This window comes from Tauraco erythrolophus, chromosome Z, assembly GCF_009769465.1.
Source record: "Tauraco erythrolophus isolate bTauEry1 chromosome Z, bTauEry1.pri, whole genome shotgun sequence".
In the NCBI taxonomy this organism is placed as follows: domain Eukaryota; kingdom Metazoa; phylum Chordata; class Aves; order Musophagiformes; family Musophagidae; genus Tauraco; species Tauraco erythrolophus.
The window spans coordinates 74,395,803-74,419,939 of record NC_141496.1 but is presented as its reverse complement, the minus strand read 5'-3'; the positions used below and the strand labels follow the sequence as shown (position 1 = coordinate 74,419,939).

The following is a 24,137-nucleotide window of genomic DNA, read 5'->3' as shown; positions in this document are numbered from 1 at the left end:
ATCCTTAAGAAAAACACAGAGTTCGCTGAAAGGTTAAACATTTTTATTCAATTCCAGAATCATCATAAAGTACCACAGTCTGATCCCTAGAATTCATGGAGTGTACACCTGTGCTCCTCCCTCTTTAGTAGGAATTGTATGGTATTTGCAGTCCTATTCTCAAAAAACAGTCACTTGAACAGAGACGCCATCAGCGAGTGCCCGTGTCTGTGTGCTCGCACACGTGCTCGTGCGCGGGCATGTCTGCGGGGTTAGAATGGTGACATGGACAGCACATGGCTGCTGGCTCTCCCTTCCCAACCCGTGATGAAGCAGCGGGGAGAATCGGAGGGGTAAAGGTAGGAGACTGATGGGTTGAGATAAGATCGATTTAATACTTGAAATAATAATAATTAATAAATAAATACACAAACGAGTGATGCACAGTGCAGTTGCTGACCACCCACTGACCAATGCCCAGCCCATCATATCAAATCTCGTACTAAGTACAAAACACAGCTTTTCGGAGTGAAAGTTTGGGAGGAGAAGGAGGGTAACAGCCAGCGTTTGCCCACGTCTCGACAGCAGGAGCTGCAACTTGGATGAGACGCTCTGTGATGTCAGCTGGAGCAGCTCGGAGGAGACACCCTGTGATGTCAGCTGGAGGCTCGCACCTTCTCGGGAGGCCTGCCCAGGCACCCAGGGCCGCCCGCCAGCAGCCTTCTCTCCCCATGTGCCGGACTTCAACACGCTCGCTGGGGCCTCTGAAGCGCTCCTCCTCCGGCATGCAACGCCCTGGCGGGACGCTCGTGCTGGTGGTCATTCAGCGGGGGACCAGCGTGTCGCAAGATGGTGCTGTGGAAGGAGTCCTTCCGAAATGAAACACATCAGCTGAAGAGATTCCTTGGCAAGCAGTGTTTTGATCTCCATAGCTCAGCTCAGGACTGCGGGTACACATTTCAGCTGAAGCAGTACCGCGGTTTGGTTGTTTGGGTTTTTTTTTGCTGTGTCTGCTGCTATCAACAGACTTACCCTAAAATGTTGATTGTTTCGTAAGTCATCTTACGTGCATCCCAACAAGGACTTTCTGCTCTTCCTTAACAGTATAGCTTATTGCTACTGAGAAATCAGAAGCATGTTAAAAACTTTTCTGCTTTTATGTGGAACATGACGTTCTTCAAGACTTGTAATAAAAAAAGGTTTTGCATTTTATGAATTATTATTTTTTCTTGATGATGTTCCATATTAAGAGTTTAAGGTATTTGCATAATGTCATTAAATGTGTTGTTTTGTCATTCATCATTTTAGGAATCCTAAGTTTTATGGGTTTTGGTTTATTTTTAATCAAGTAAGTGAGTCTTAGTTACATATGCTTTGAAAGTCAAGATGTTCTCAAAGTGTGTCAGTTTATTTTCAGAAAATCAGGTTTTATCCCTTACTAATATCTTCAGAACTGTCAGTGTAACTGAACTGTAATGAAATTGAGAACTGAAATGTAAATTGAGTTCAGAACACTGGTTTTAGAAAAACTCAAGTTTCATTTGTCTTCAGTGAAAGTCTTCAGTGAGATTTTGAATTAGTAACAGTTACTGGCCTAGTTTCTAGAACATAGTTTGAACTGCTGAATCAGGTTTTGACTTCAGTAGCCTTGGGCCCTTAGGTTCAGAGAGGACAGTGAAACACTTCGTTAAGTGCTAGCAAATGAATTGTGACTTTAAAAGCATCAGGAAGCAATTTTCCCGTTCAGAGGTATGACTTCAGATTTGTGACATAGTAATGATTGGGGACATATCATTTAAAAAAAGTTAACTAGTAGAAAAACACAACTTTTGTGGTGTTTTAGTCATCTTTATAAACGTAGCTACTTAACCAGCAAAATCTCTATAGTACTTTATTTTTTTACTATTAATTGGAAATTTGGGGATAATATATTTCGTAATGGCTGTATGTATATATTTACAGCTTCTTGAATAACAGATCAACAGCTTACTCTAAAAGAGTATGTTAGTTTCTAAATCTGAAAGCTTTTCACAGTTTGTGGTTTTGTGGCAGGGGGATGTTTGGTTTATGGTGGGATTTTTTTGTTTTGGGTTTTTTTTAAGTAAAAAGGTATGATACTAGATTACAGTTGTTTCTCAACTAAAAGCTCTTCTGGAGGAAAAAATTGATCTCTTTTATGCTGACACAGTGCCTGTGAGACTGAATATGGTAGTATATCACAGTAGTGCTCTAGAGTTTGTTTTCATAATCAGTGATGCTTCTGTGCTAATGTGTTTTAATCCTTAGTAAAATGTTTTTTGAGTTTAGTAGAAGCAATCCTTATGCTGTGTTCTAGTAAAGTAGTTAAGCGAGCTAATTGATTCCGGTTGCGTCTTCAAGTGCTTTTAAAAAGTTGACCATTGTTGCTGTGATGTCATTCAGCATTGTGTGTACATTGATAGATTTAAGGAAGAGATGAAATGTGGAAAAAGTCTAAGTTCCTGTAAATTAATTTTTAATTTTAATTTCACAAATTCCTGACTGTGAATGTCTTAAGTTAGCTCTTCCAAACATAGTACGGATCTTTCTAAAAACTGCAAATTACTGAATGTTTGTCTCCCTATTGCTGTGTTTTCCTAGGAGTATTCCTCTGTGTGTGGCTCTAGTGTTCCTAGAAGCTAATGGGTGCGATTCGTGGAAGAACTGGCAAATGTTGTTAGGTCTAAATGCATTTTTCTGCATAACCGTTTTACCATACCTCAAGGCATTTCTCTGTATGTTCCCTTATGCAGTAAGGCATGACCATAAGATGCACTTTTTCCCCTCAACTGGGTGACTAGTTAGGAACATTGCTCTAGTTTTAACCCTTGGATGAAAATTTACGGCAGGTTCCAAAACTGAAGTAAAAGAGGGAAGACCAGTGCTGTTTAACAGGTTACAGAGAACATTGTTAAAGCAATGATATTTCTTAAGGAAATAAGACTAAAAGGATGACCTGACCTCACTTGTCTTAGCCGTGTGCAGCACTGAAGTAATGGATTAATCTGCATAAATATTTCCTATCCAAAAATGTTAGTCCGAAATAAATTAATCTCTAATTCTTCTGATTTTCAGATGATTACAAGTTTCTGTAATTAAGTCCTGAAAAGGACTTTAAAAAATTGTCCTCACTTACCTCCCTCATCTGGAGGAATATATGGTTTAGGAATCTGATGAGTTTAGGTGTAGAGAATCGCCAAAAACTTTGCAGATCTTCTGTTGAGTAAGTCATCAGTTCATAGATTGGTGAATTGAGTAGTTGAGGAATCGGTGTTTTGGTACCTTTAACGTCTTGGATTTTTTTCAACAAGCTTTTTTTGTTTTAAACCTCTGTGAAGCAAAGTTATTCTGCTACGTGGGTGTGAGGGTGTTTTCTTTCTAATAAATGGAAATGTTGATTTGTACTTTACCTCTGGTGAAGGTAGTACAGTTTCTTCTAAGCTAGTAGTCATTCTTCCCTGTACTAAGCTCAGTGGTTTTTAAGCAGCTTTCCTTACTGTATGTAATGGACTTTGTGATACGGAACTTGCCTATGAATATGAGGTAAAAGTAGCAGCCCTAGTGTGTGTTTTGCTGTATTCTTGCCTGTTTGCCCTCTGTTTGCTGGATGTTTTTGGAGTAACAGAATATGAAGGAACTTCCTATTGACTATGAAAACAAGCATTAAAGTGAAACACTTTTTTTTTTTTCTTGACCAAGTCAGTTAATGCTTACCTTAACCAAGTCTCAAATCAAACTATTTATACTTTACCTGTTTTGTTTTTCAGAGTATTGTAGCTGAAAGTGCAGCTTCTACAGTTGAGGAAGCACAAATTCATGATTGAATGGTGGATTAATAAGTAGCTGTCTTATTCCAAGAGTAAGAAGATATCCTGGTAGTTGGGAAGAACTGGATTTTCACCCTAGTCCAGCAGCTTTGCTGCTCACTTAAACACAGATGAATGAAGACCCCATTTGGAAAATCACCAGGTCAGCGATCCAGAGCTGATGCAGGTAAGGTGTTTTTTGAGTGGTTTTGTTTGAGTTTAGTGGGTAAAAAGCATTCTTACTTTCTTATTTTTTTTTTAAGATATATATGTTAATTATTTTATGAAGATGTTATCATTTCTGTCTTAAAAGAACATTTGCTTTTGTTACAGAGGCTGATAATTTGAAAAGGCATACGTAAATTTAATTCACTGGTACAGACGTACACATAAGAATGGTTTAATATAGTCTATACTATCAAAGTTTTATTAGAACTGTAAGTTACATAAAATTCTAATATAGGAACAAAATCAATTTTGTTGTAGGATTACATTAACATGCTATGGGGAGAATTTCTCTTGTTCATCTCAGAAGTGCTGGAACATGAACAGAAGTTTATTCACTATATATTTGTAACTTTGAGTAAAACTCTTCATGGTTTTATAGAAGCTGATCAGCTAGTAATTGTAAAAGAGAATATCCTGAAAACACTACAAAAACGCAAATACGGTTGCTACAGTGTGTACTTTCTAACTGAAACAGTTTAGTCGAAGTATTTTAAAGCAATTTTTTATTCAGAGAAATGCAAAACATGAGTAAGCGTTCATCCTTTTATGACTAGTTAGCCTTATTCTAAGGTTTCTTCTAAGTATTCTTTCAAGTTTTGCAGCTTGAAAGACTAATGAATCTCAGTCTTGTGAGCTTCTATAGCAAGGATTATCAGCATTTATGCAAAAAAAAGCATCAAGTAACCAACAAAGAGTTGTTCTGTAGCTTGATACTTGGTCCTGTGTAAATTAAGCTAGACTGCTTCAGTTGTGCGTTGTGCCTGGACTAGTGTGGGATAGGGACTAGAGGTTATCATTTGCAAGTTAGGAATTCTACTGACCAGCATCTTGAGGATGAAAAGGTTGCAGATGAATGTTGTTCATTCTTCAGTTCAATTATTTGCTTTTTAGTTGGACTTATTTAGGTAAAATAAATGGGTTTTGTGTTTAGTCGCTTTTTCTGTTATGAAATTACTTCATGTTTTTCAGTGGGAGGAAAATGTGCTTCCTATTTTGTGCTGCAGCAAAACTCACTGGTCAGGGACCTGTGCAGGGGAAGACTTTGTAGACTCATGGTGCAAAGTGTTTTCTATCACCAACCATTGTGAATTTTTACTTTTCTAAAAATTTCAGGAAACTATCATGTATAATTGGGAAAACTCAGTTAACTTTTAAAATACTCAAGCAATAGTCCATCCTGGTGCTTCAAATACTTGTCCAATTCATTGAGAATGAAAGGAACTTATTCTGGAATAGTTCTCTGAAGCCATCTAGAAAGTTACAAAACCATGTTTACCTGTGATTAGCTTATATTAATGTTAATTTGCTGTCACTCATTTGAAACATCTACTGATTTCAAAGGTAACTTCCGCAAATGTTTTTAATAACTGGTTTCAAAGGAGAGACCCAGTAGAAAGTCTTAAACACTCAGTTTGTTGAGTTTTCATTCTGTCAGCTGATGAGTCATCCCTCCTCTTGACACTCGCGGAATACCTGTGGGAGTAGAGTTGTATTTGCAAGAGAAAAAGCAGAGCAATCTTTGACCCTGGTACTTAACTTGGTCTGGTTGACTTCTAATCGTTAACTGGGCACTGTGCCCAAGTTCAGAGAATTCAGACACTAGGTTTTTAAGGCAACAATTAGAAACATTTTTACCAAGTGACTTCAATGTGACATGCGATGAACAACACACTACAGCACAAATTTGAAGTGTCATAATGTGGACATCACACAGAGGCTGGTTGTGTCTGTTTTTTTTCCTGAAAACCGAAAAAGTTAGGCTAGGACATGATTTTTAAAATATTTTGACAAGAAAACTTGCTTCTATTTGTTCTTTTCACTTTTTTTTTTTAAAAAAAGAGAATTTATGGACTCACTTTGAGGAGTTACACTTTGCTTTATTCATTATAGTTTGTCCTATAGTTGGCACCATGCCAAATTGTCATTAAAATTGACACACTTCAGATACCAAATTTTCTTCTTAATATCCCTGTACAACAGTTACGATTGTCTTTATCTTTTTGCTCTGTGAAACTTTTTGATCTTCACTGAGAAGTCCTTAACTTCTATTCATGTGATTAATTTAATAATCACTGTCATTGAAATACGATCCATAAATCGTAAATATTTGGGTTGCCTCAACTATTGGCATAGTTGAGGGCTAGGCTTGGCTGTTGCCAGCTTGCAGCTCCTGGCTGCTACAGTCTTGAGGAAGATAGCTACTGAGCTCCTTGCTGTTGTTGCTTTTCCTTCTGATCATATTTGGTGGGCTGAGGCTGGATAGTTTTTGCTGCTTTTTTGGTGGCGAGGGCACGGGGGACGAGGCAGACATGGAATTGTCTGCGGTTTGTCTTGAGCGCAGTAGGCAGCCATCATAAGCAGACTGCATAGCCCGCTCTACTGTGAAGATTGGGCACGGTACTTTTCAAGGCAGCTACTGAGCAAGAAGGACAGAACGTCTCTTTATCACAGCAGTAGGTTCACTGGTAGTGGTCAGATTCTTCCTTTGAAAAGAAGAGCAAATGCAGTAATTGAGTTCATCAGAGTTTGTAAAATTATTATTTTGATGGCTGGAAGAGAGGCTTTGCAATGTGATATAAATTAAGATTATAGTGAGTTAGTTGTTTGGATTTTTTTATTTTTTTAAAAGTGTTTCTAGGAGAGAAGGTTATCAGAAGTGCAAGTAGGTAAAGTGACAGAGTGGTGTATGTGGCAACTCTCCCTCTTTTTAGAAGGAGAACTTCGTTACAAACAGTTGAAGAGATATTCTTTGGGTTTATGTTAAAAATTTATTTTCTAGGGAAGAATGACTTCTAGTCTTACAGTTGTGGCAATGTTCTGTGTGTTCGGTTTTACTAAGTGTCAGTTATCATTCTGACTTTTACAGACTTTTGAAGTGGTCATGGTGATGTTTTGGGTTGAGTTTGGGTTTTTTTGGTCTTATTTGGAAATGCTAAGGATTTACCCCAGTTAAGTAAACTTGACAGTTACTTTATTTGAAATAATTAGCGATGGCAATAACAGTGAGGGTGAGTATGACATTTGTTACCTACATGATTGGAAAGATACAGGTTTGGTGGATGGACTGTTACGTGGATAAGAAATTGGCCGAATGGCTGCATCTAAAGAGTTACAGTCAACAGCTCCATCTCCAGTTGGAAACTGGTAACGAGCAGAGTGCCTCAAGGGTCTGTGCTGGGACCAGTACTGTTTGGTATCTTCAGCAATGACACAGATAGTGGGATTGAGTGCACCCGCAGCAAATTTGCAGATTACACCAAGCTGAGAGGTGTGGTTGGTTCACCACAGGGAAAGAATGTTATCCAGGGGCACTTTGGCAGGCTTGAGGAGTGGGACTGTGCAAACCTCATGGAGTTCAAGACGACCAACTGCACATGGGTTGGGGCAGTCTGCGGTATTGGTACAGGCTGGGTCATGACATGGGGCTATTGGTGGATGAAAAATCAGACATGAGCCAGCAATGTGCACTTGCAGCCCAGAAAGCCGACTGTGTCCTGGGCTGTGTAAAAAAGAAGCGTGGCCAGCAGGTGTAAGGTAGGAGCCTGAGTGACTGTGCTGTGAGCGCTACCCTGAGGAAGGGTGGAGTTACAGGTATCTGTGCTCTTGTCTCAACCGGTCCTGGAACCCGGAACGTTCCAGAACACCCGCGAACAGAGACTCTTCCCCCATGGACAGGTGCAACGCTGGATCCAGGACCGGTGATCTTTCTTTCTTTTTCTGTCTTCTCCTGTTTATCTCTCTGCATTTTCTCTTGAAGTTCTTCAGTAACAGGAGGCTTATTTTGATCTTCTGTAAAGCCACATGGCTTGAGAGGATATAACTGTGAGAAGGCCGACATGTTCCAAGTGGTTGTTCTGTGGAAGTTCTCCATTGAGGTTGATACTTGGTTTTGGACCTTGAGTGTTATCTCACCTTTGTGCACACTAAGGGAATTTGTGAATCTGAGTCACCCCACCCTTTTCCCCAGGTGGGACGTGACAGAGGGTCAAGAAGGGAGATTGTCCCCCTCTACTTTGCCCTCATGAGACCTCACCTGGAGTACTGTGTCTTCAGCTCTGGGGCCTCAAGTGCAAGACAGACATGAACCTGTTAGAGCAGGTCCAGAGAAGGGCTGTGAAAGTGACCAAAGGGCTGGAGCACCTCTCCTGTGAAGAAAGGCTGAGAGAGTTGGGGCTGTTCAGCCTGGAGAAGAGGAGGCCCTCGGGAGACCTCATTGCGGCCTTTCAATTTATAAGGGGGGCTTAGAAGAAAGATGAGACAGGGACCAAGGCCTGTAGTAACAGGACAAGGGGTAATGATCTTAAACAGAAAGGGTAGGTTTAGATTTAATATAAGGAAATTTTTTTTTTTAATGTGAGTGGTGGTACGCTGGAACAGGTTGCTCAAAGAAGCTGTGGATGCCCCATCGTTAGAAGTGTTCAAGGTCAGGTTTGATGGGACTTTGAGCAACTTGATCTAGGAAAGGTCCTTCCCATCAGCGGCGAGTTTGGGCTAGGTGATATTTAAAGGTCCATTCTGTGATTGTTAGAACAACTGTAAAAGAAAGTCTTGTACATTAACAAGTAACTTTTAAACAGGATTTTCTGTACTTTACAGCGTTATTAATGCAAGTATCTTATTTTGATATTTATTACCTTCCTTTTTTAAAGATGGTCGCCACTTCCCAGAAACTACATGAGCATCTAGTGTTTTAGAACAGCTAGATACTTTAAGTGGAAAATAAGTTTTTTAAACTCTTGCCTAGAAAATTGCTATCATCTGAGTGTAGATAGTGCAGCATTAGTATATTCTTTCTATTATTCATTTTTCCTCCTGATTAAAAGATATGGCGAAAGCATGGAAAGAGCTTACAAACTTTATTTGATCTGTTAATCATGTAAAATCATAAAATTGTGGGATTCTAGGAGGCTCTTGGATCATGTACAGGCTACAAAAAAGTATTTGGAGGTATAGATAAACTAGTGATTGTATCAGGTGTTCATGCAGGCCAGTATGATTACTGTTAAAAAATTTAACACGTTACCAAAGCTTTTTGCAGTTGACTTTTATTACATCCCATTGCAGAGACTTATCAATCTGTGACATTACAGGTGTGGTGGCTTCTTTGAAAAAGCCAATTTTCATCTGTCCTGTCTGTCTACCTACAAAGGAAATGCTTTTATTTTCTGTACAGTAGGTGTAAAGGAAGATGTACATTTGATGAAAAATCTAGGTTTTCAAAATCTGTCTGTACTGGAAAACGTGTTTCATAATTCTATCTTGAGAAATTTTTAAATTAAAAATTTACCCTTCTTTTTTAAAGGGTAGAATTTAAGATGGAGAGAAGAAGGTAAGGTAGGCATTTTATTTTTTTTTCACAACAGTAGAGTACATGGCTTCACCTCTGTGAGTTTGTCGAAGTATGTAATTACTTTCCAGGATATCATTTCAGTAGATCAGATCAGCCAGCTGCTCCTGTGCATAGCAGTGTGCCTGTCTCTAATTTATGTATGTCTGTCTTCTAGTATAGAGGAATACAGATTTATTTTTTTTTAATTAACATTCTATAGTATAATTGATTGTAAAGTAATTTGTGACTACGCCTTATGTTTAGACTTATATTTGGCCTTTTTAAGTCCAGTCATCACCTGTTTAATGCTGTGTAAGTGAAAGGCACAGTCCTCTAGAGTCCTTCCTAGCAGTTACCTCCCAGAGGTGCAGAATCCCACCGAACTGCCTGATGGTCAGGATCAATTGTAATGCCTTTACTGGATGTTTTGAAAACCAAGTAATTTCTTAGTAAAGAAAAGAACTAGGAGACATTAAGTCATATACAAGCTTTTGTATTTTTTTTCCATTAAAAAGTAAGTGTAAATTGTTTCAGTACGCTGTGAGCTAAGAGATCCCACTCCTAGACATGACTTGCTTAGGATTGCAGTGAAATCTTCTGGCAGAGTCAGAATTTGTTTTATACCTGTACTTCTGGTCTACTTTGATTAAAAGAACTGTTCATTCCCCAAACTCTTTTTAAGTTGAGGTTGGGCAGTACTAGATGTGAATAAGCACAGCGATGTATTTCTTAGGTCCCTGAAAGTAATTCTGAAGTAGCCTCCAGATACAGAATAATTCCTGTGGGATTGCTGCTGTTTCCACAAAAGGTTCTGAAATGTAGCTTAAAAACATACAGGTTTTGCCGCTTGTTGTACACACAGGAGATGTTCAGAGAAATAAGATATTATTGTGTGTTTCAAAGAGTCTATCTGATTTTCATGGGTTGAATGGAGGCTACTTTCCAATGTGACAATAGTAAAAATATTGCCAGTAGCTTTCTCCCATCCTTCTCCCTGTTCTTTCCTCCAGTACCTCCCAGCTGAAATAACATGTATACTTCCCTTGGAGTCAACATCCTGAAAGAATCTTTTAGTGTGTCTTCTCTTTGTCTTTGTTTAGAGTAAAATAGAAGTATTCAGAAACATGTTTTCTAGTTTTACTGTTGAATTTTAAGGATCTATTTTAAGAATCTGTTATGAGCAAAATTAACCAAGCCTCAGAAAACACACAGACCACGTGACAATTAAGTGCTAAATTCTGTTGCTCTTGACTGGGAGTTGGAGTTTGTGTTCACTTTCTGTTAAAAGAAATGTGTTTCTGTGCTCGTACGTAAGTGAATAAGGCATAAGTATTTTCTCCTTCCTCAGATCCATCAAAGTTTTGAGTCTTTGCTGTTTACTACAAAAACGACTAAAAGTAATCCATTCACTTCAGATTTTGTTCAGGTTTTTTTCTATTTCTATGTTAGAGGCTATTTGATTGTACAGAGTATTTTGAGTGTTACCTAAAATAACACTCCAGTGTTCTACTTAGAATTTTGTCTTTGCATAGTTAAAAGGGAGTAAAGAATGTATTTAAACCCATTGTCAGCAGCATTCATGCTGCATAGAGTGCAGTAAACTCCTTTATTGTTCTGTAGTCAGTATTAACGTCTTTGAAGTCATACTGCACTTGTGACCAAAATGTGCTTGACCTCAAAACACTTGGTACGCAAATTTTTTTTTTCTCTTGAAAGATTTGTGTGAATATACCACCCTTTGAATATTTGGGATTTTTAAAATGCTTTTCTACTTTGAACTGGGCACTGGACAGAGAATGGCTAGTGCTAATTAGGCCTCTATCCCAAGCTGTTTAGATAGTACTGGATGTTTCAGGAGAATTTATATAAGCCAGGTTACTGCTTTGTTGTGTTCTGCAATCATTAGGTGAAGGAGAAGATCAGCAATATATGTGTATGTTAAAAGTTAATTTAAAAAATAATAATAATTTTGCTCAAAAAATGTTTCAATTAATAAAGACATAGCAATAAGACATCATAGGCATCACTGATTAAAATGTCATGCATATACAAATAAATGCCTCTGTAAAGAAACTCTACAAGCTCTTGGCAATTCTAAATTGGGAAGAAGAGTCTTCTGCAGAGCTGATTTCTTGCCATATAAAGATAAGTTTCATGTCTGTTTTATTTTGTGGTAGCTTTACTTCTTTTATCTTGCAAAAAAATAAAATAACACTGGACTTTAAAATTCTTCCGATGTGAGAGTATATCTTAATGTTTCCAATTAGTTTCTTAATTCCTGTAGGGAAAAGAAAAACTGAACAGCATTTCTAAATATTTTTATTGTGAATTGGTTATAATAGACTTTATGACTTCAAAGGACTAGTTTTTGCAGCCATTCAAAGACTACCTTGCATTAGCTTCTTGAAACAAATATTTTCTCGTGGCATGAAGTCGTGGTTCAGCACAGCCGGCAGCCCAGCCACCACTCAGCTGCTCTGTCACTCCTCCCCTCAGTGAGGTGGAGAGGAGAAAACGGTGACAAAGGGACTAAGGGTCGAGACAAGAACAGAAGGAGCACCCGCTGTCCGTGGTCCCGGGCAAAACAGACTCAGGGTGGGGAAAAATCAGTTCAACTTATTAACAGTTACTGGAGAGGACAGAGAGAAAACAAAGCCAGATCTTAAAAACAACACCTCTCCACCCCCCTTTCCTTTTCTTCTCGGCTCTACATCCTCCCCCAGCGGCGCAGGGGGACAGGGAATGCGGGAGTGCAGGTCAGTTCACCCCATGTTGTTCCTGCCGCTCATTTTCTTAAAGGAGGAGGAGTCCTTGCACCCTTTTCCCTTGCTCCAGTGGATCCCCTACTCATGGGACAGTTCATAGACCTCCAACATGAGTCCTACCGCAGGATGCAATCCTTACCCATCGGATTGCTCTGACGCGGGCTTTTACCGCAGTCGCAGATTCTTAGGGAGTTGCTGCTCGCTCCAGTGTGGATCGTCCCACGAACTTTAGATGCTTTTGTTGTGTGTCCCATTCTTCAAAACCTCTCTCAGGCATCTTTTTCTCCAACGCGGGCTTCTCCACAGGCTGCAGGTGGGTCTCTGCTCCGAGTCTGTCATGGTGGCAGTGGGGCCGCTGCTGCCTCACCACAGGCCGCAGGGGAATTCCCGCTGCGGCACCTCCTCCCACTCCATCTTCCCTGACCCGGTGTCTGTGTGGCCATTTCTCTCGGATCTCAGTCCTATCCGGGTGAACTCTGCCCAGTGGCACCCCGGGAGCAGGGCACTTCTGAGTTCTCCAAGCAGCGTCACCGTGGCCATCTCCAGCCAGCGCCACTGGCCCGGTGTGGGCAGCCCCTGCCTTCCCCATCTCCTCACTGCCAGAGCACGAAGTACCCCCTGGTTCCTTTGTCCCTGACTTAAATAGGACATTCGCAGAGGTGCTGATGGCTCTACCCCAGCCTGAGGGGGTCGGGGTCCGACCAGGCCAGAGACAGGTCTGACTGGTTTTGGAGCCCGGGAAGTTACAGGGAGTGAATCCCCTCTCCCACCACCGGGACCCCCTCACACAAACCCGGCACACAAGAGTCAAATGATACTTTGCAAGGAAGAGGTAATAGTTGAAGAGGTGCTGTGGGGTCCATAGCTATTCATTCCTTTATGCGACTGTCCTGGTTTTGACTGGGACGGAGTTAGTTTCTCTTTTCAGAGCTAGAAGAGCTCTGTGTTTTGGTTTTTCTCTGGGATTCATTATGAGAAGAATGTTGATAGTGCACTGATATTTATAGTTGGTACTGATTCATCAAGGACTTTCCAGCTGCCGTGTTTTGCCAGTGTGTGGGAAGACAAGAGGCTGGGGTGGGGGTGGACAAAGCTGGGACAAAGGGCCCACAACTCCCCTTACGATTTGAATTTAGGACAGAGGGCCAAACTGGCCAATGGCGTATTCCATGTCATACAGCGTCATGCCCAGTATATAGATGAGGGTGGACCAGGAGGCTTGGAATTCTCTTCCGAGGGCTCTCTCAGTCTCGGCGAGTTGTATCTCTCGCTCTCTTTTGGGGCCTCTCACTTGTCCAGGGTTGCAGTGTCGGGACTTGCCTATTTCGGGGCCGCTGAATGGGACAGGTGTTGGTCACCAAGGGGTAAGCAGTTACACTGTGCATCACTAGTTTGAATGTATTATTTTTAATACATATATAAAAATATAATATTATTGGTTTGTCATTATTACTTTTACATTTATTAGTATTAAATTGTTCTTCTCTCAACCCAACAGCCTTATTCCCTCTTCCCCTTTAATTCTCTTCTCCATTTCCTGGGGCTAGGGGAGGCTGAGCGAGCAGCTGTGTGGCATTTAGTTGCTGGCTAAGGCTCTTCAGCGTACTTTTTATATTTTTATTTCTGATGCTTGTGTCTGTTGGAACATAATGTCTTCCTGTGCCATCGCTGGACTTAGTGTAAACTCCTGTTAGGGAAATGGTCTTTCACATGCTGCTGTTAAACCAATAGCAGTATGTACATCTTATTGATGCAGGTTTGAGGGTTACAGCATTACATAATATGTGGTCTTCAAGTGTGGAACTAGTTTGCTAGTTGCTGCATTTGCTTGGCGTTTTTATTATTATTATTTTATAAATAATACCTGTATTTGTTTCAGCTTTTACTTAAAAGCATTACTTTGGTTTAGGTATTTTCAATACTAAATGAGAGAAAAGTCAGTTTGAAACAGTTCTGGTATGTTTACCGTTTTACCTGGTGTCCTGGTTTCAGCTGGGACAGAGTTTGTTTTTAGCAGCTAGAAGAGCTCTGTGTTTTGGAGTAAGTATGGAATTTGTTTTGAGAAGAATGTTGATAGCGCACTGATGTTTGTAGTTGGTGCTGATTCAAGGACTTTTCAGCTTCCTATGTTTTTGCCAGTGTGCAGGAGCACAACAGGCTGTGGGGGTAGCGTGGCTGGGACAAAGAATCCACAACTCCCCTTATGATTTGAACTCCCCTTATGATTTGAACTCCCCTTATGATTTGAACTCCCCTTATGATTTGAACTCCCCTTATGATTTGAACTCCCCTTATGATTTGAACTCCCCTTATGATTTGAACTCCCCTTATGATTTGAACTCCCCTTATGATTTGAACTCCCCTTATGATTTGAACTTAGACTTAGGATTGAGGGCCAAACTGACCAATGAAGTGTTCCATATCATACAGCCTCATGTCCAGTATATAGATGAGGATGGACCAGAAAGAAGTTCTTTTTCTCTGTCTGTCTGTCTCTCTTCCCCGCCCGCCCAGCTTTGTGTCGGGACTTAACTGTTTTGGGATTGCTTGCTGGGACAGGATGGGCATCACTGAGTGGTGAGCAATTATGCTGTGCATCACTCATTATGTATATGTTTTCATATATTATTATTTTGTCATTATTAATTTTAATTTTATATTGTTATGAAATTATTGAATTGTTCTTATCTCAACCCATGAGTCTCCTCTTTTCCTCTTCAGTTCTCTTCCCCATTCCTTGGGGGTGGGGGAAGGGTGAGCGGGCATATTTGTGGCGTTTAGTGGCTGGCTGGATTAAACCACACCACCTGTACACCATCCTTGTTTTTTTGGTGACTGAAAGGAGTTCAGGCAGTGAAATATGGGGGTGTGGTGGGGGAAGGGGCATATGTGTGTTTAGCAGTGCAACTGCTACATGAAACTATCTTACTGTTACATGTGCATGAACTGCTTAAATTGGCTTCTTTAAGTGTCTTTATTTCAGAATCCTCACTGAAGATGGCAAGGATTATAGGTGTACTATTTGAGTATAATAAAGTTAGCAGTAAGGAAGATGCTGTCCTATGCAATAAATAACAAAGCTGTACTCTTGACATCTTGAACACTTCCTTGTCTCTGTGCCATCCTCTTCCCCTATCCCCAGGTTTAGGTACAGCTCCAGACTCTGGATGTTCCTGAACTTTGGCCCTGTGAGTAACTCATAGAGTTCTTGCAGCTTTCCAGTAGTAGCAGTGGAAAAACTGTTGCTGACGGAATTCTCCTGGATGAAGAAAGATTCAGGCAGGCAGATTTATCAGATAATTCTGATTTTGACCTTGTTACTGAAGTACGCTAAATTAAGGATTCTGTGCTGTTCCATCTCCATATGTGGAGCTGCTGTTGGGAACAGAAATGTTGCTGATTCAGTGAACTCTTTCCTACAGTTTCTGCTTGCAGTCTAGCCAAGTGAAGTGCTACACAATTCAATGATGTAACCTGAGATGTCTTTAAAAGGAGTTTGCATCTCCTTGAGATGTTGAATTCATCAGACAGTGCAAAATACAAAGGTGAATTCTGGCAAATAGGCCTGTAGTCAGTACTAGAGTGGATTTGTCCTAGGATCTCCAAATACTTGCTATTGTATCTTCCGGAAAGCTTGTTATTTGGACGTTTAATACAAATATGCCATAGCTTTTTGTGTATTAAACTAAGCACTGTCTTAAGGTACTGACTGACATGAGAAGCTGAGCAGTGCTTAGTTGTCTTAGTGGTTTAGAGCTCACTACACAAACGAACAAACTGAATCCTATCAAAAATAAAAGTTTCCCAAGGTGACTAGATGGTGAACAGGGCAACCACTCATGCCCAGAGGTCTGCATGGCTTCTGTGTGCTTATTGCAGCATCTGTAGTAAGTCTTTCTGTGCACATCTAGAGTTCCTATTCTTCACTTGGATAGACGAAATGCTTCAAACTTCCTTTCTTATGCACAGATTGAGTCCCTTGAGCAGGGGACAGAAAGTAAGTTTTGTGCCAAACCATTCTGCGAATATGTGGGTGTTATTTCTGTAGTATTTTTAACTACTTGAGCTGATTTAGTCAAAACTTTACTTCGTCTCATCAGCTGGTAATGTAAAACATAAAAATGCTTTCTCTAAGTATTTTGGGTTTAATAAAATACTACCTATTTTTATTAAAACGCATTTTATTGTATTATGTGTTAATAAAACACAGCCACCTCATACTCAGAAGAGGTAGCTGACAATATGATCAGAAAGCTTGTTTAGTGATTGTAGTCAAGTCCCAGAGTCTTGAGTTTCTAATCAAGCTTCTTTGATACTGGTTTTTAATTTCCAGCTAATAGTTCTTATAAACATGCAGTTCAGTTATTTGGTCTTACAACATTCAAAAATTGCAAATAGGATTTTTATGGTAGTAACTGGCATATAAGGCTTAATTTTTGAAACCCAGACATTTCAGATGTCATTACCGCCTCTTCCGTGGTGAGGGTAACCTGATTTGCTCCTTTCCACATAAACATGTCATCTATTCTAGGAGTATATCTCCTAGAAAATTTAGTTTGGAGATCAATTAACTAAGAAGATATAACCTCTCACAAGGCGATTATCTGATGCTTGCTCAGTTTTTGTCATGGAAGCAACCACCTTCAAGTTACATTATTTTCCTGGATCATATGAATGTTCATTCATGAGTGTTGTGTTTTAACCCCAGCCAGCAACTAAGCACCACACAGCCACTTGCTTGCTCCCCACTAGGTGGCATGGGGGAAGAGTAAAAAGAGTAAAAGTGAGGAAAAAAAACCTCATGGGTTGAGATAAAAACAGTTTAATAATTAAAAAGAAATAATAATAATAAATTGTAAGGAAAAGAGAAAAAAAAATAAGAGGAAGATAAAACCCATGAAAGACAAGTGATGCAAACAAAAACAATTCCTTGCCACCAACCGACTGATAACCAGCCAGTCCCTGAGCAGTAGCCCCCCAGCCAACCTCCCCTAGAGTTCTGTTGCTGAACATGACTTCATATGGTGTGGCATATCCCTTTGGCCAGTTGTGGTCAGCTGTCCCAGATGCATCCCCTCCCAACTTCTTGTTATCTGTTGTATCTGGTTTTTCTATCATCTTGTTCTTGCATACCTCCTCTGCTGACTTCACTACTGCTTACAAGTAGCTTTCTAACAACCAGCACAAGCCTGCTTTCCCCTTTCCTCTCTCCAACTTTTTAGAAGCTTTCCATTTTTCATATTCATCCCAAAATATCACTGAGGTCAGCGCAGTGTTCTTCTATCTGTGAAAAATCCCACTTAGGATTTCTCCATTCTTTTTGAAATTTATCAGCTAGCTTTTTCCAGCCTTTGTTAGCACTCACAATGTTTTGCATCCTCTAAATAGTAAAGGGCCTATATGCAGACAGTCTTTTCACTACCCTTCCTTACTCACAGCATAAGTCACCTTTCTTAGGCTATTATTCATGACTCGAGTGCTAAATCAGAATTCCCCATATTATTGAACTGATAGTAAATAACATACACCTTGCCATGTCACAGACTATCATGGCCATGGCACCAGTTAGTGTCAAGAGTTCACCACACATCTGACCGGCTTGTTTTAAGTATTGCATGCAAGGAGGGTCTAATGTTTTAATACCTTTTTTAAAAAATTTTTTGACCTTGCGCTAGTTTTTGATTTAGCAGAATATTATAACCATAAAATAGCCAGTCAGTAGCAGAATATAATAATTGCAGTATATGACTGCACCTCAATACAAATGTAATTTTGTTTGCTGGTGTCTATAACATGCTCACTGTCATAGAACTGGGTGTCCCCAGTTGCTGGGAAGGAATACATGGGTTGAAGGCAGCTCAAGCGTGTTGGTCTTTTCACAGCTCTTTTTGTTTATTGTTTGGTTCTCATATGCTCTGTTAGGCTGAGATGCATGTATACTTGTCCCCAGTGTTGATCTGGCTAACTCAGGCAGATGTGTATTTGCACACTTTTGATTAACTGAAGGATGAAAAGTTACACAGCCAGTTGATTTGCGTAGCTTTTGTAGGTGATTCATCATCTCAACTCTTACAGTCGTCCTAGAACAAAGACCACGCAGGCCCCTGTCATGTTAAGTGCAGCTTTCTTTTTAGTAGTTGTGGTCAGTCACTCTGATCATCCCTGAGCTTCGTGAGCATGTAGCCTGTGTCCATCTCTGCAGAGCCTTGTCCTGTTGAACAGTTCATTGATCAGTCATAACATGAAGTGTTCGGATTCTTTACATTTTAACATTCAAAATGAAGACTTTTTTTTAAGGCAGCTTAAAAGGCCTTGTATACACACTGTATTTTTCAATAATTCCATCGTCATTTGTATTGTAGGTCATGCAGGAGTGTCTGCCAGCATGATGAAGAAAAGAACTTCCCACAAGTAAGTTGTTAATATTTTTACTAAAGTGTAGCTCTCAGTAACTGTAAGTACTATTCTAGAAGTATATCTGTATTGTTCCACTCACTTTGTTCTTGAAAATCGTGTGGAATGATATTCAGCCTGTGTATGTGTATAGAGTCAGACTTCTAATTCTTTCAGGAAGGTGGTAAGAAAGAATGCCCCACAAATAGAATTTTAAACAGTGTTTTGACTGTGAATACAAAATTATCCTGAATACAATTTTGTAATTCTTTCTGGAATTGAGAGATAAAGAGCTGCAAGCCAGTAACTAGCCACGTCTACTGTAGCATCTCTGTTCTCTGGCACAGAGTTCATGCGCTGTCACCAGGCCAATAAAAACCACAAAGCATGCTTTCTGATAACTCAGTCTGGAAATAATCTTAGAAATACCTAATCTTGCATTCACTACAACTGCAGTTTTGAAAAGATTTTTTCACCTTTCTAAAACAAAGAATATACTGGAATACTACTGTAAGGAGGCTGCTATTTGTGTGTGAAGGATACCTGCTTATCCTACACATTCATGGCACGTATTTTTCCTTCTACATCATTTTTAAGTAGTAGCAGCTGAACATTGGTGAGTAGCTGTGTGAAAACAGAGGTAGTTTTCTGGTTGTAATTGGTCTTAGTGTTAAACAGCAAGATACCGTATCTGACTACATCTCTGTTGCGAGAAATCTAAGCTAGATAAGTGTGAAACTTAATAAATGTTACTAATTGTATTTTAAGTGTGAAGTGTGTAGTGGTGCATCAATTGAAAAGCAATTTGTTCTGCAGGTGTATTTTCTACAATTACCATAGTTAATCACTGCTAACAGTGTTAACTGTTTCCCAGAGACAACACCTGATGTAAAACTACTCTAATCCCTTCCACCAGCTCATCATTATCCATTCTTGTCTATCTCCGTAGATGAAGGCAAAGAGAAACGTTTATTTGTCTAGGGGCAGGTAGAGTTGGTTAAAACTTAATTTCTCTTGTTCTCTTTCAACCGCTCAGAGAAAGGAGTGTATGATGGGAAGACTATCAGAGGTGGGTTGCCTTTTGTACTTGAGGGTGGCTAGATTTGTCTTTATTGTTGTGGTGATTTACAGCCTATTTAGGTATTTAAGTAAGTGTATATTTGTTAGCATAAAGGCTTTTGTGGGACATAAGAAGCTTTGATCCTAAGTGATATGATTTTGAGGTATTTAACTTAAGCATCCAGCTTAGTTTTATGTTAATTTAGCCTAGTTCAATTGTTTATTAATTATTTAGTGAAGGTTTTTTGTACCAAACCAAGACGATTTCTTGTGTGCTGCTTACTGAGAATGAGGCAGAGTAGTAGACCATAGTAGCTTACCATGAATGCGTCGGATGTGAATGACCATGTAATAATACATGCTGATACTACTCTGAGTCGTTACGGCAGACTATGAGTTGGTAATGCACACTTCGGCACTGATCCAGTTAGTTAGTTAGTTACTGCTCATTTAAAGAAAAAGAGGAACAAGCCTTCTGGCACTCAAAGGCCATCCAGGAGTTTTAACTGGCTTCAGAAGCCTTGGAGCAGAAGGAGGAGGCAAGAGGATGGAACAGCATAAGACTCAGTAATTGAGGACATGATGGATTGAGCAGGGTGGATGGATGAGTCTTCTGAACTCTTATTTTCTAAATGGTAGTTAACTGTTCAGCCTTTTGGAACGGGTTCCCATGCTTATAGGGCAGTCCTTCCAAGTGCTCTATCAATAGATAGTGGTGATCTCTGCCGATATGAAGCTGACGTCACTGGCATCAGATCGGTCAGTATTCTCCCACATCTCATTCTTTCTACCCTTGGTGCCTAAGGAAAGAGTACAAGAAATAGTGTGAGTATGAAACAATCCTTTCTTCATAGGCTCTCCAGATTTCTTGTAGTTCACAATTCAAGGACTTAAAGCGCAGGTTATACCTGCAATTTAACTGTGAGTGATCTTAACCATTCTGAATTTCTCATCCCACTTTAAGCTAACTTGTAATCTCATTTCCTGCAGCATCTGAAGATGAAATTCACAACTGTGTGATGGGTTTTGAACGAGTGCAGAAAGTTCTTGAAAATGCTGAATATTGTGAAAAGTAGTTAATAGCAATTCTCTGGTCACTGTTCTGCTATTAATGATAGTCTGTATGTAATAAGTCACAATTGTAATAAGTTTTGGGTCCTGTTTTTAATAACTTTCCTACTTGGCACTGTGAAAGACTTGAAATTGTACTCACCATTGCTACTGTACTACATTTACACCATTCTATCATTTTCCTTCCTGTTTTTCAGTTGTGCGTGTTTTGCACATCTGAGGAGTATGTTTTTCTTTCACCGTTCTGTTTTTTTCCTTCATTCTACCCTATGGTGTTTTTCTGAGATGAGTTGGTCAGGAAGAAAAACCAAAACAACAACTACACAAAAACAAACCAAACAAAAAAAACCCCACAAAAACAAAACAACAACCACCAAACCTAAGTGGATAACTTGACTTGATAGGTTATGGGAATTCCATTCCCCTTTTTATAAATGCTAGTTTGTCTAGCATTTATAATACACCATCCTGAAGTAACTGTTGATTTTTCTGCTACCCGTCCTGTACAGTTCTGCACTACATTGGTTTCCCTGGTAGCAGCTGCCGCATAAAAGTTTGTGAGGACTGTATAAATACAACTTTAAAATCCAGGAAGATTTCTTTCTGCCTGTATAGTTTCTTGAAAATTTTTCACATAACTAGGTTTTACGTACTAGCTTCTGTCTTCAGGGTAGGGAAGAGGGTCTGAAACTTCTGGGGATTGAAGGGCCATTTGCGATGAGGATGTGTCTGATGTGTCAAGATCTTTGCACATCAACTAGTGTGGCTTGTTGACAGGGCTTTAAACTAGATTTGAAGGGGAAGGGAGGTGTGATCAAGCTTGATCAAGACAAGCTGAGAGCACCTGAAGAGCAGCACAAAGGAATTCCAGCTGCTCCAGCCAGTAAGTCAGCTTCATCAGGGGCCTCTTTGCAATGCCTCTTTGCAAACGCACGTAGCATGGGGAATAAATGAGAGGAGTTAGAAGTGTGTGCACACCTGCAGGGTTATGATGTTATTGGCATCAGAGGTGTGGTGGGATGACTCCTATGACTGGAGTGTTGAAATGGAAGGATACAGGCCCTTTAGGAAGGACAGGTAGAGGAGACGAGGAGGTGTCACCCTCTATGTCAAAGACCAGCTGGAGTGCATGGAGCTTCACCTGAGGATGGATGAGGAGCCAACTGAGTGCTTTTATGGGTCATGATTAAAAGGAGGATGTGGACAAGTGACGTTATAGTGGGGTCTGCTACAGGCCATCTGACCAGGAAGACCAAGCAGATCAGGCCCTCTACAGACAAGACAGGAGCAGCCTCACATTCATGAGCCATGGTCCTTATAAGGAACTTGAACCACCCTGATATCTGTTGGTGGGGTAACACAGCAGGCATAAGCAATCCAGGAGGTTCCTGGAATGCATTGATGATAACTTCCTTCCCCAAGTGACACAGGAACCAACGAGGAGAGGTGCTGTGCAGGACCTTGATCTCACCAATAAGAGATCCTGATGGGGAATGTGAAGCTTGAGGGCAGCCTTGGCAGTAGTAATGATGGAATGGTGGAGTTCAAGATCCTTAGAGTGGCAAGGAGGGCACACAGCAAGCTCTCTACTATGGATTTCAGGAGAGCAGACTTTGGCCTTTCCAGGGATCAGCTTGGTAGAGTACCATGTGAGAAAGCCCTTGAGGGAAGAGAGGCCCAGGAAAGCTGGTTAATATTCAAGGATCACCTCCTCCAAGCTCAGGAACGGTGCATCCCAACAAAGAGGAAGTCGAGCAAAAATGCCAGGAGGCATGCATGAATAAACAAGGAGCTCCTGGAGCAACTCAAAACACGAAAAGGAATCCTACAGAGGGTGGAAGCAAGGACAGGTAGTCTAGGAAGAATACAGAGAAATTGTCCAAGCAGCCAGGGATCAGGTTAGGAAAGCTAAAGCCCTGATAGAGTTAAATCTGGCTGGGACATGAAGGACGACAAGAAAAGCTTCTATAAGTATGGGAGTGATAAGAGGAGGACTAGGGAAAATGTGGGCCCTCTCCAGAAGGAAACAGGAGACATGGTTACCTGGAATATGGAAAAGGCTGAAGTATTCAATGACTTCTTTGCCTCAGTCTTCACTGGCAAGAGCTCCAGCAGCACAGCCCAAGTCACAGAAGACAAAGGCAGGGACTGTGAGAATGTAGAACCCGCCCACTGTAGGAGAAAATAAGGTTTGAGACCATCTTAAGAACCTGATGATGCACAAGTCCATGGGACCTGATGAGGTGCATCCGCAGGTTGTGAGAGAACTGGCAGATGAAATTGCTGAACCACTGTCCATCATATTTGAGAAGTCGTGGCACTGTGGTGAAGTTTCCACTGACATGAAAAGGGGAAACATAGCCCCCACTTTAAAAAAAAGGGAAAAAAGAAGACGCAGGGAACTACAGGCCAGTCAGTCTCACCTCTGTGCCCAGCAAGATCATGGAGCAGATCCTCCTGCAAACTCTGCTAAGGCACATGGAAAATAAGGAGGTGCTTGGCTTCACTAAGGGTAGATGGTGCCTGACAAATGTGGTGGCCTTCTGTGATGAGGTTACAGTAGAGATGGATAAGGGAAGAGCAACTGACATCGTCTACCTGGACTTGTCCAAAGCATTTGACACTGTCCTGCATCCTTTAGACATCCTTGTTTCTAAAATGGAGAGACATGGATTTGATGAATGGACCACGTGGTGTATAAGGAATTGGCTGGACCGTTGCACTCAAAGAGTTGCTGTCAACAGCTTGATATCCAAGTGGAGATCAGTAATGAGTGGTGTTCCTCAGGGGTCCGTCAGTATTGGGGCCAGTGCTGTGTAACATCTTCTTTTGGTGACATGGACAGTGGGATCAAATGCACCCTCAGCAACTTTGCTGATGACACTAAATTGTGTGGTGTTGTGGACATGCTGGAGGGAAGGGACGCCATCCAGAAGGACCTCAGCAGGCTTGAGAGGTGGGACCATGTGAACCTCGTGAAGTTCAGTAAGGCCAAGTGCAAAGTCTTGTACATGGATCAGGGCAGCCCTGAGGAAAAGGACTTGGGAGTGCTGGTGGATGAGGAGCTCAACATGAGCCGGCAATGTGCACTGGCAGCCCAGAAAGCCAACTGTATCCTGGCTGCATCAAAAGAAGCGTGGCCAGCAGGTTGAGGGAGGTAATTCTGCTCCTCTGCTCTGCTCTCGTGAGACCCCACCTGGAATACTGTGTTCAGCTCTGGAGTCCCCAACAGGACATGGAGCTACCGGAGCAGGTCCAGAGGAGGGCCACGAAGATGATCTGAGGGATGAAGAACCTTTCCTGTAAAGACAGGCTGAGAGAATTGGGGTGGTTCAGGCTGGAGAAGAGAAGGCTCCAGGGAGATCTTCTAGCAGTGGTCCAGTACTTAAAGGGGGCCTAGAGGAAAGCTGCAGAGGGACTTTTTACAAGGGCGTGTAGTGATAGGACAAGGGGCAAGGGATTTAAACTGAAAGATGGTAAATTTAGATA

At 40.8% G+C, this 24,137-nt stretch overlaps 1 protein-coding gene across 2 annotated transcripts in view; it reads left to right on the top strand.

The window, feature by feature from the left end:
- Positions 1 to 24,137, top strand: part of SPIN1 (spindlin 1) — a 64,030-nt gene that overhangs the window by 28,246 nt on the left and 11,647 nt on the right. For both annotated transcript variants that reach the window (XM_086629402.1, XM_086629403.1), the window contains exons 2-3: positions 3,765 to 3,990; positions 18,488 to 18,536. In XM_086629402.1, coding sequence (XP_086485528.1) covers positions 3,939 to 3,990; positions 18,488 to 18,536 — 101 coding nt within the window. In that variant the 5' untranslated portion in view covers positions 3,765 to 3,938. The remainder of the gene's footprint in view (positions 1 to 3,764; positions 3,991 to 18,487; positions 18,537 to 24,137) is intronic.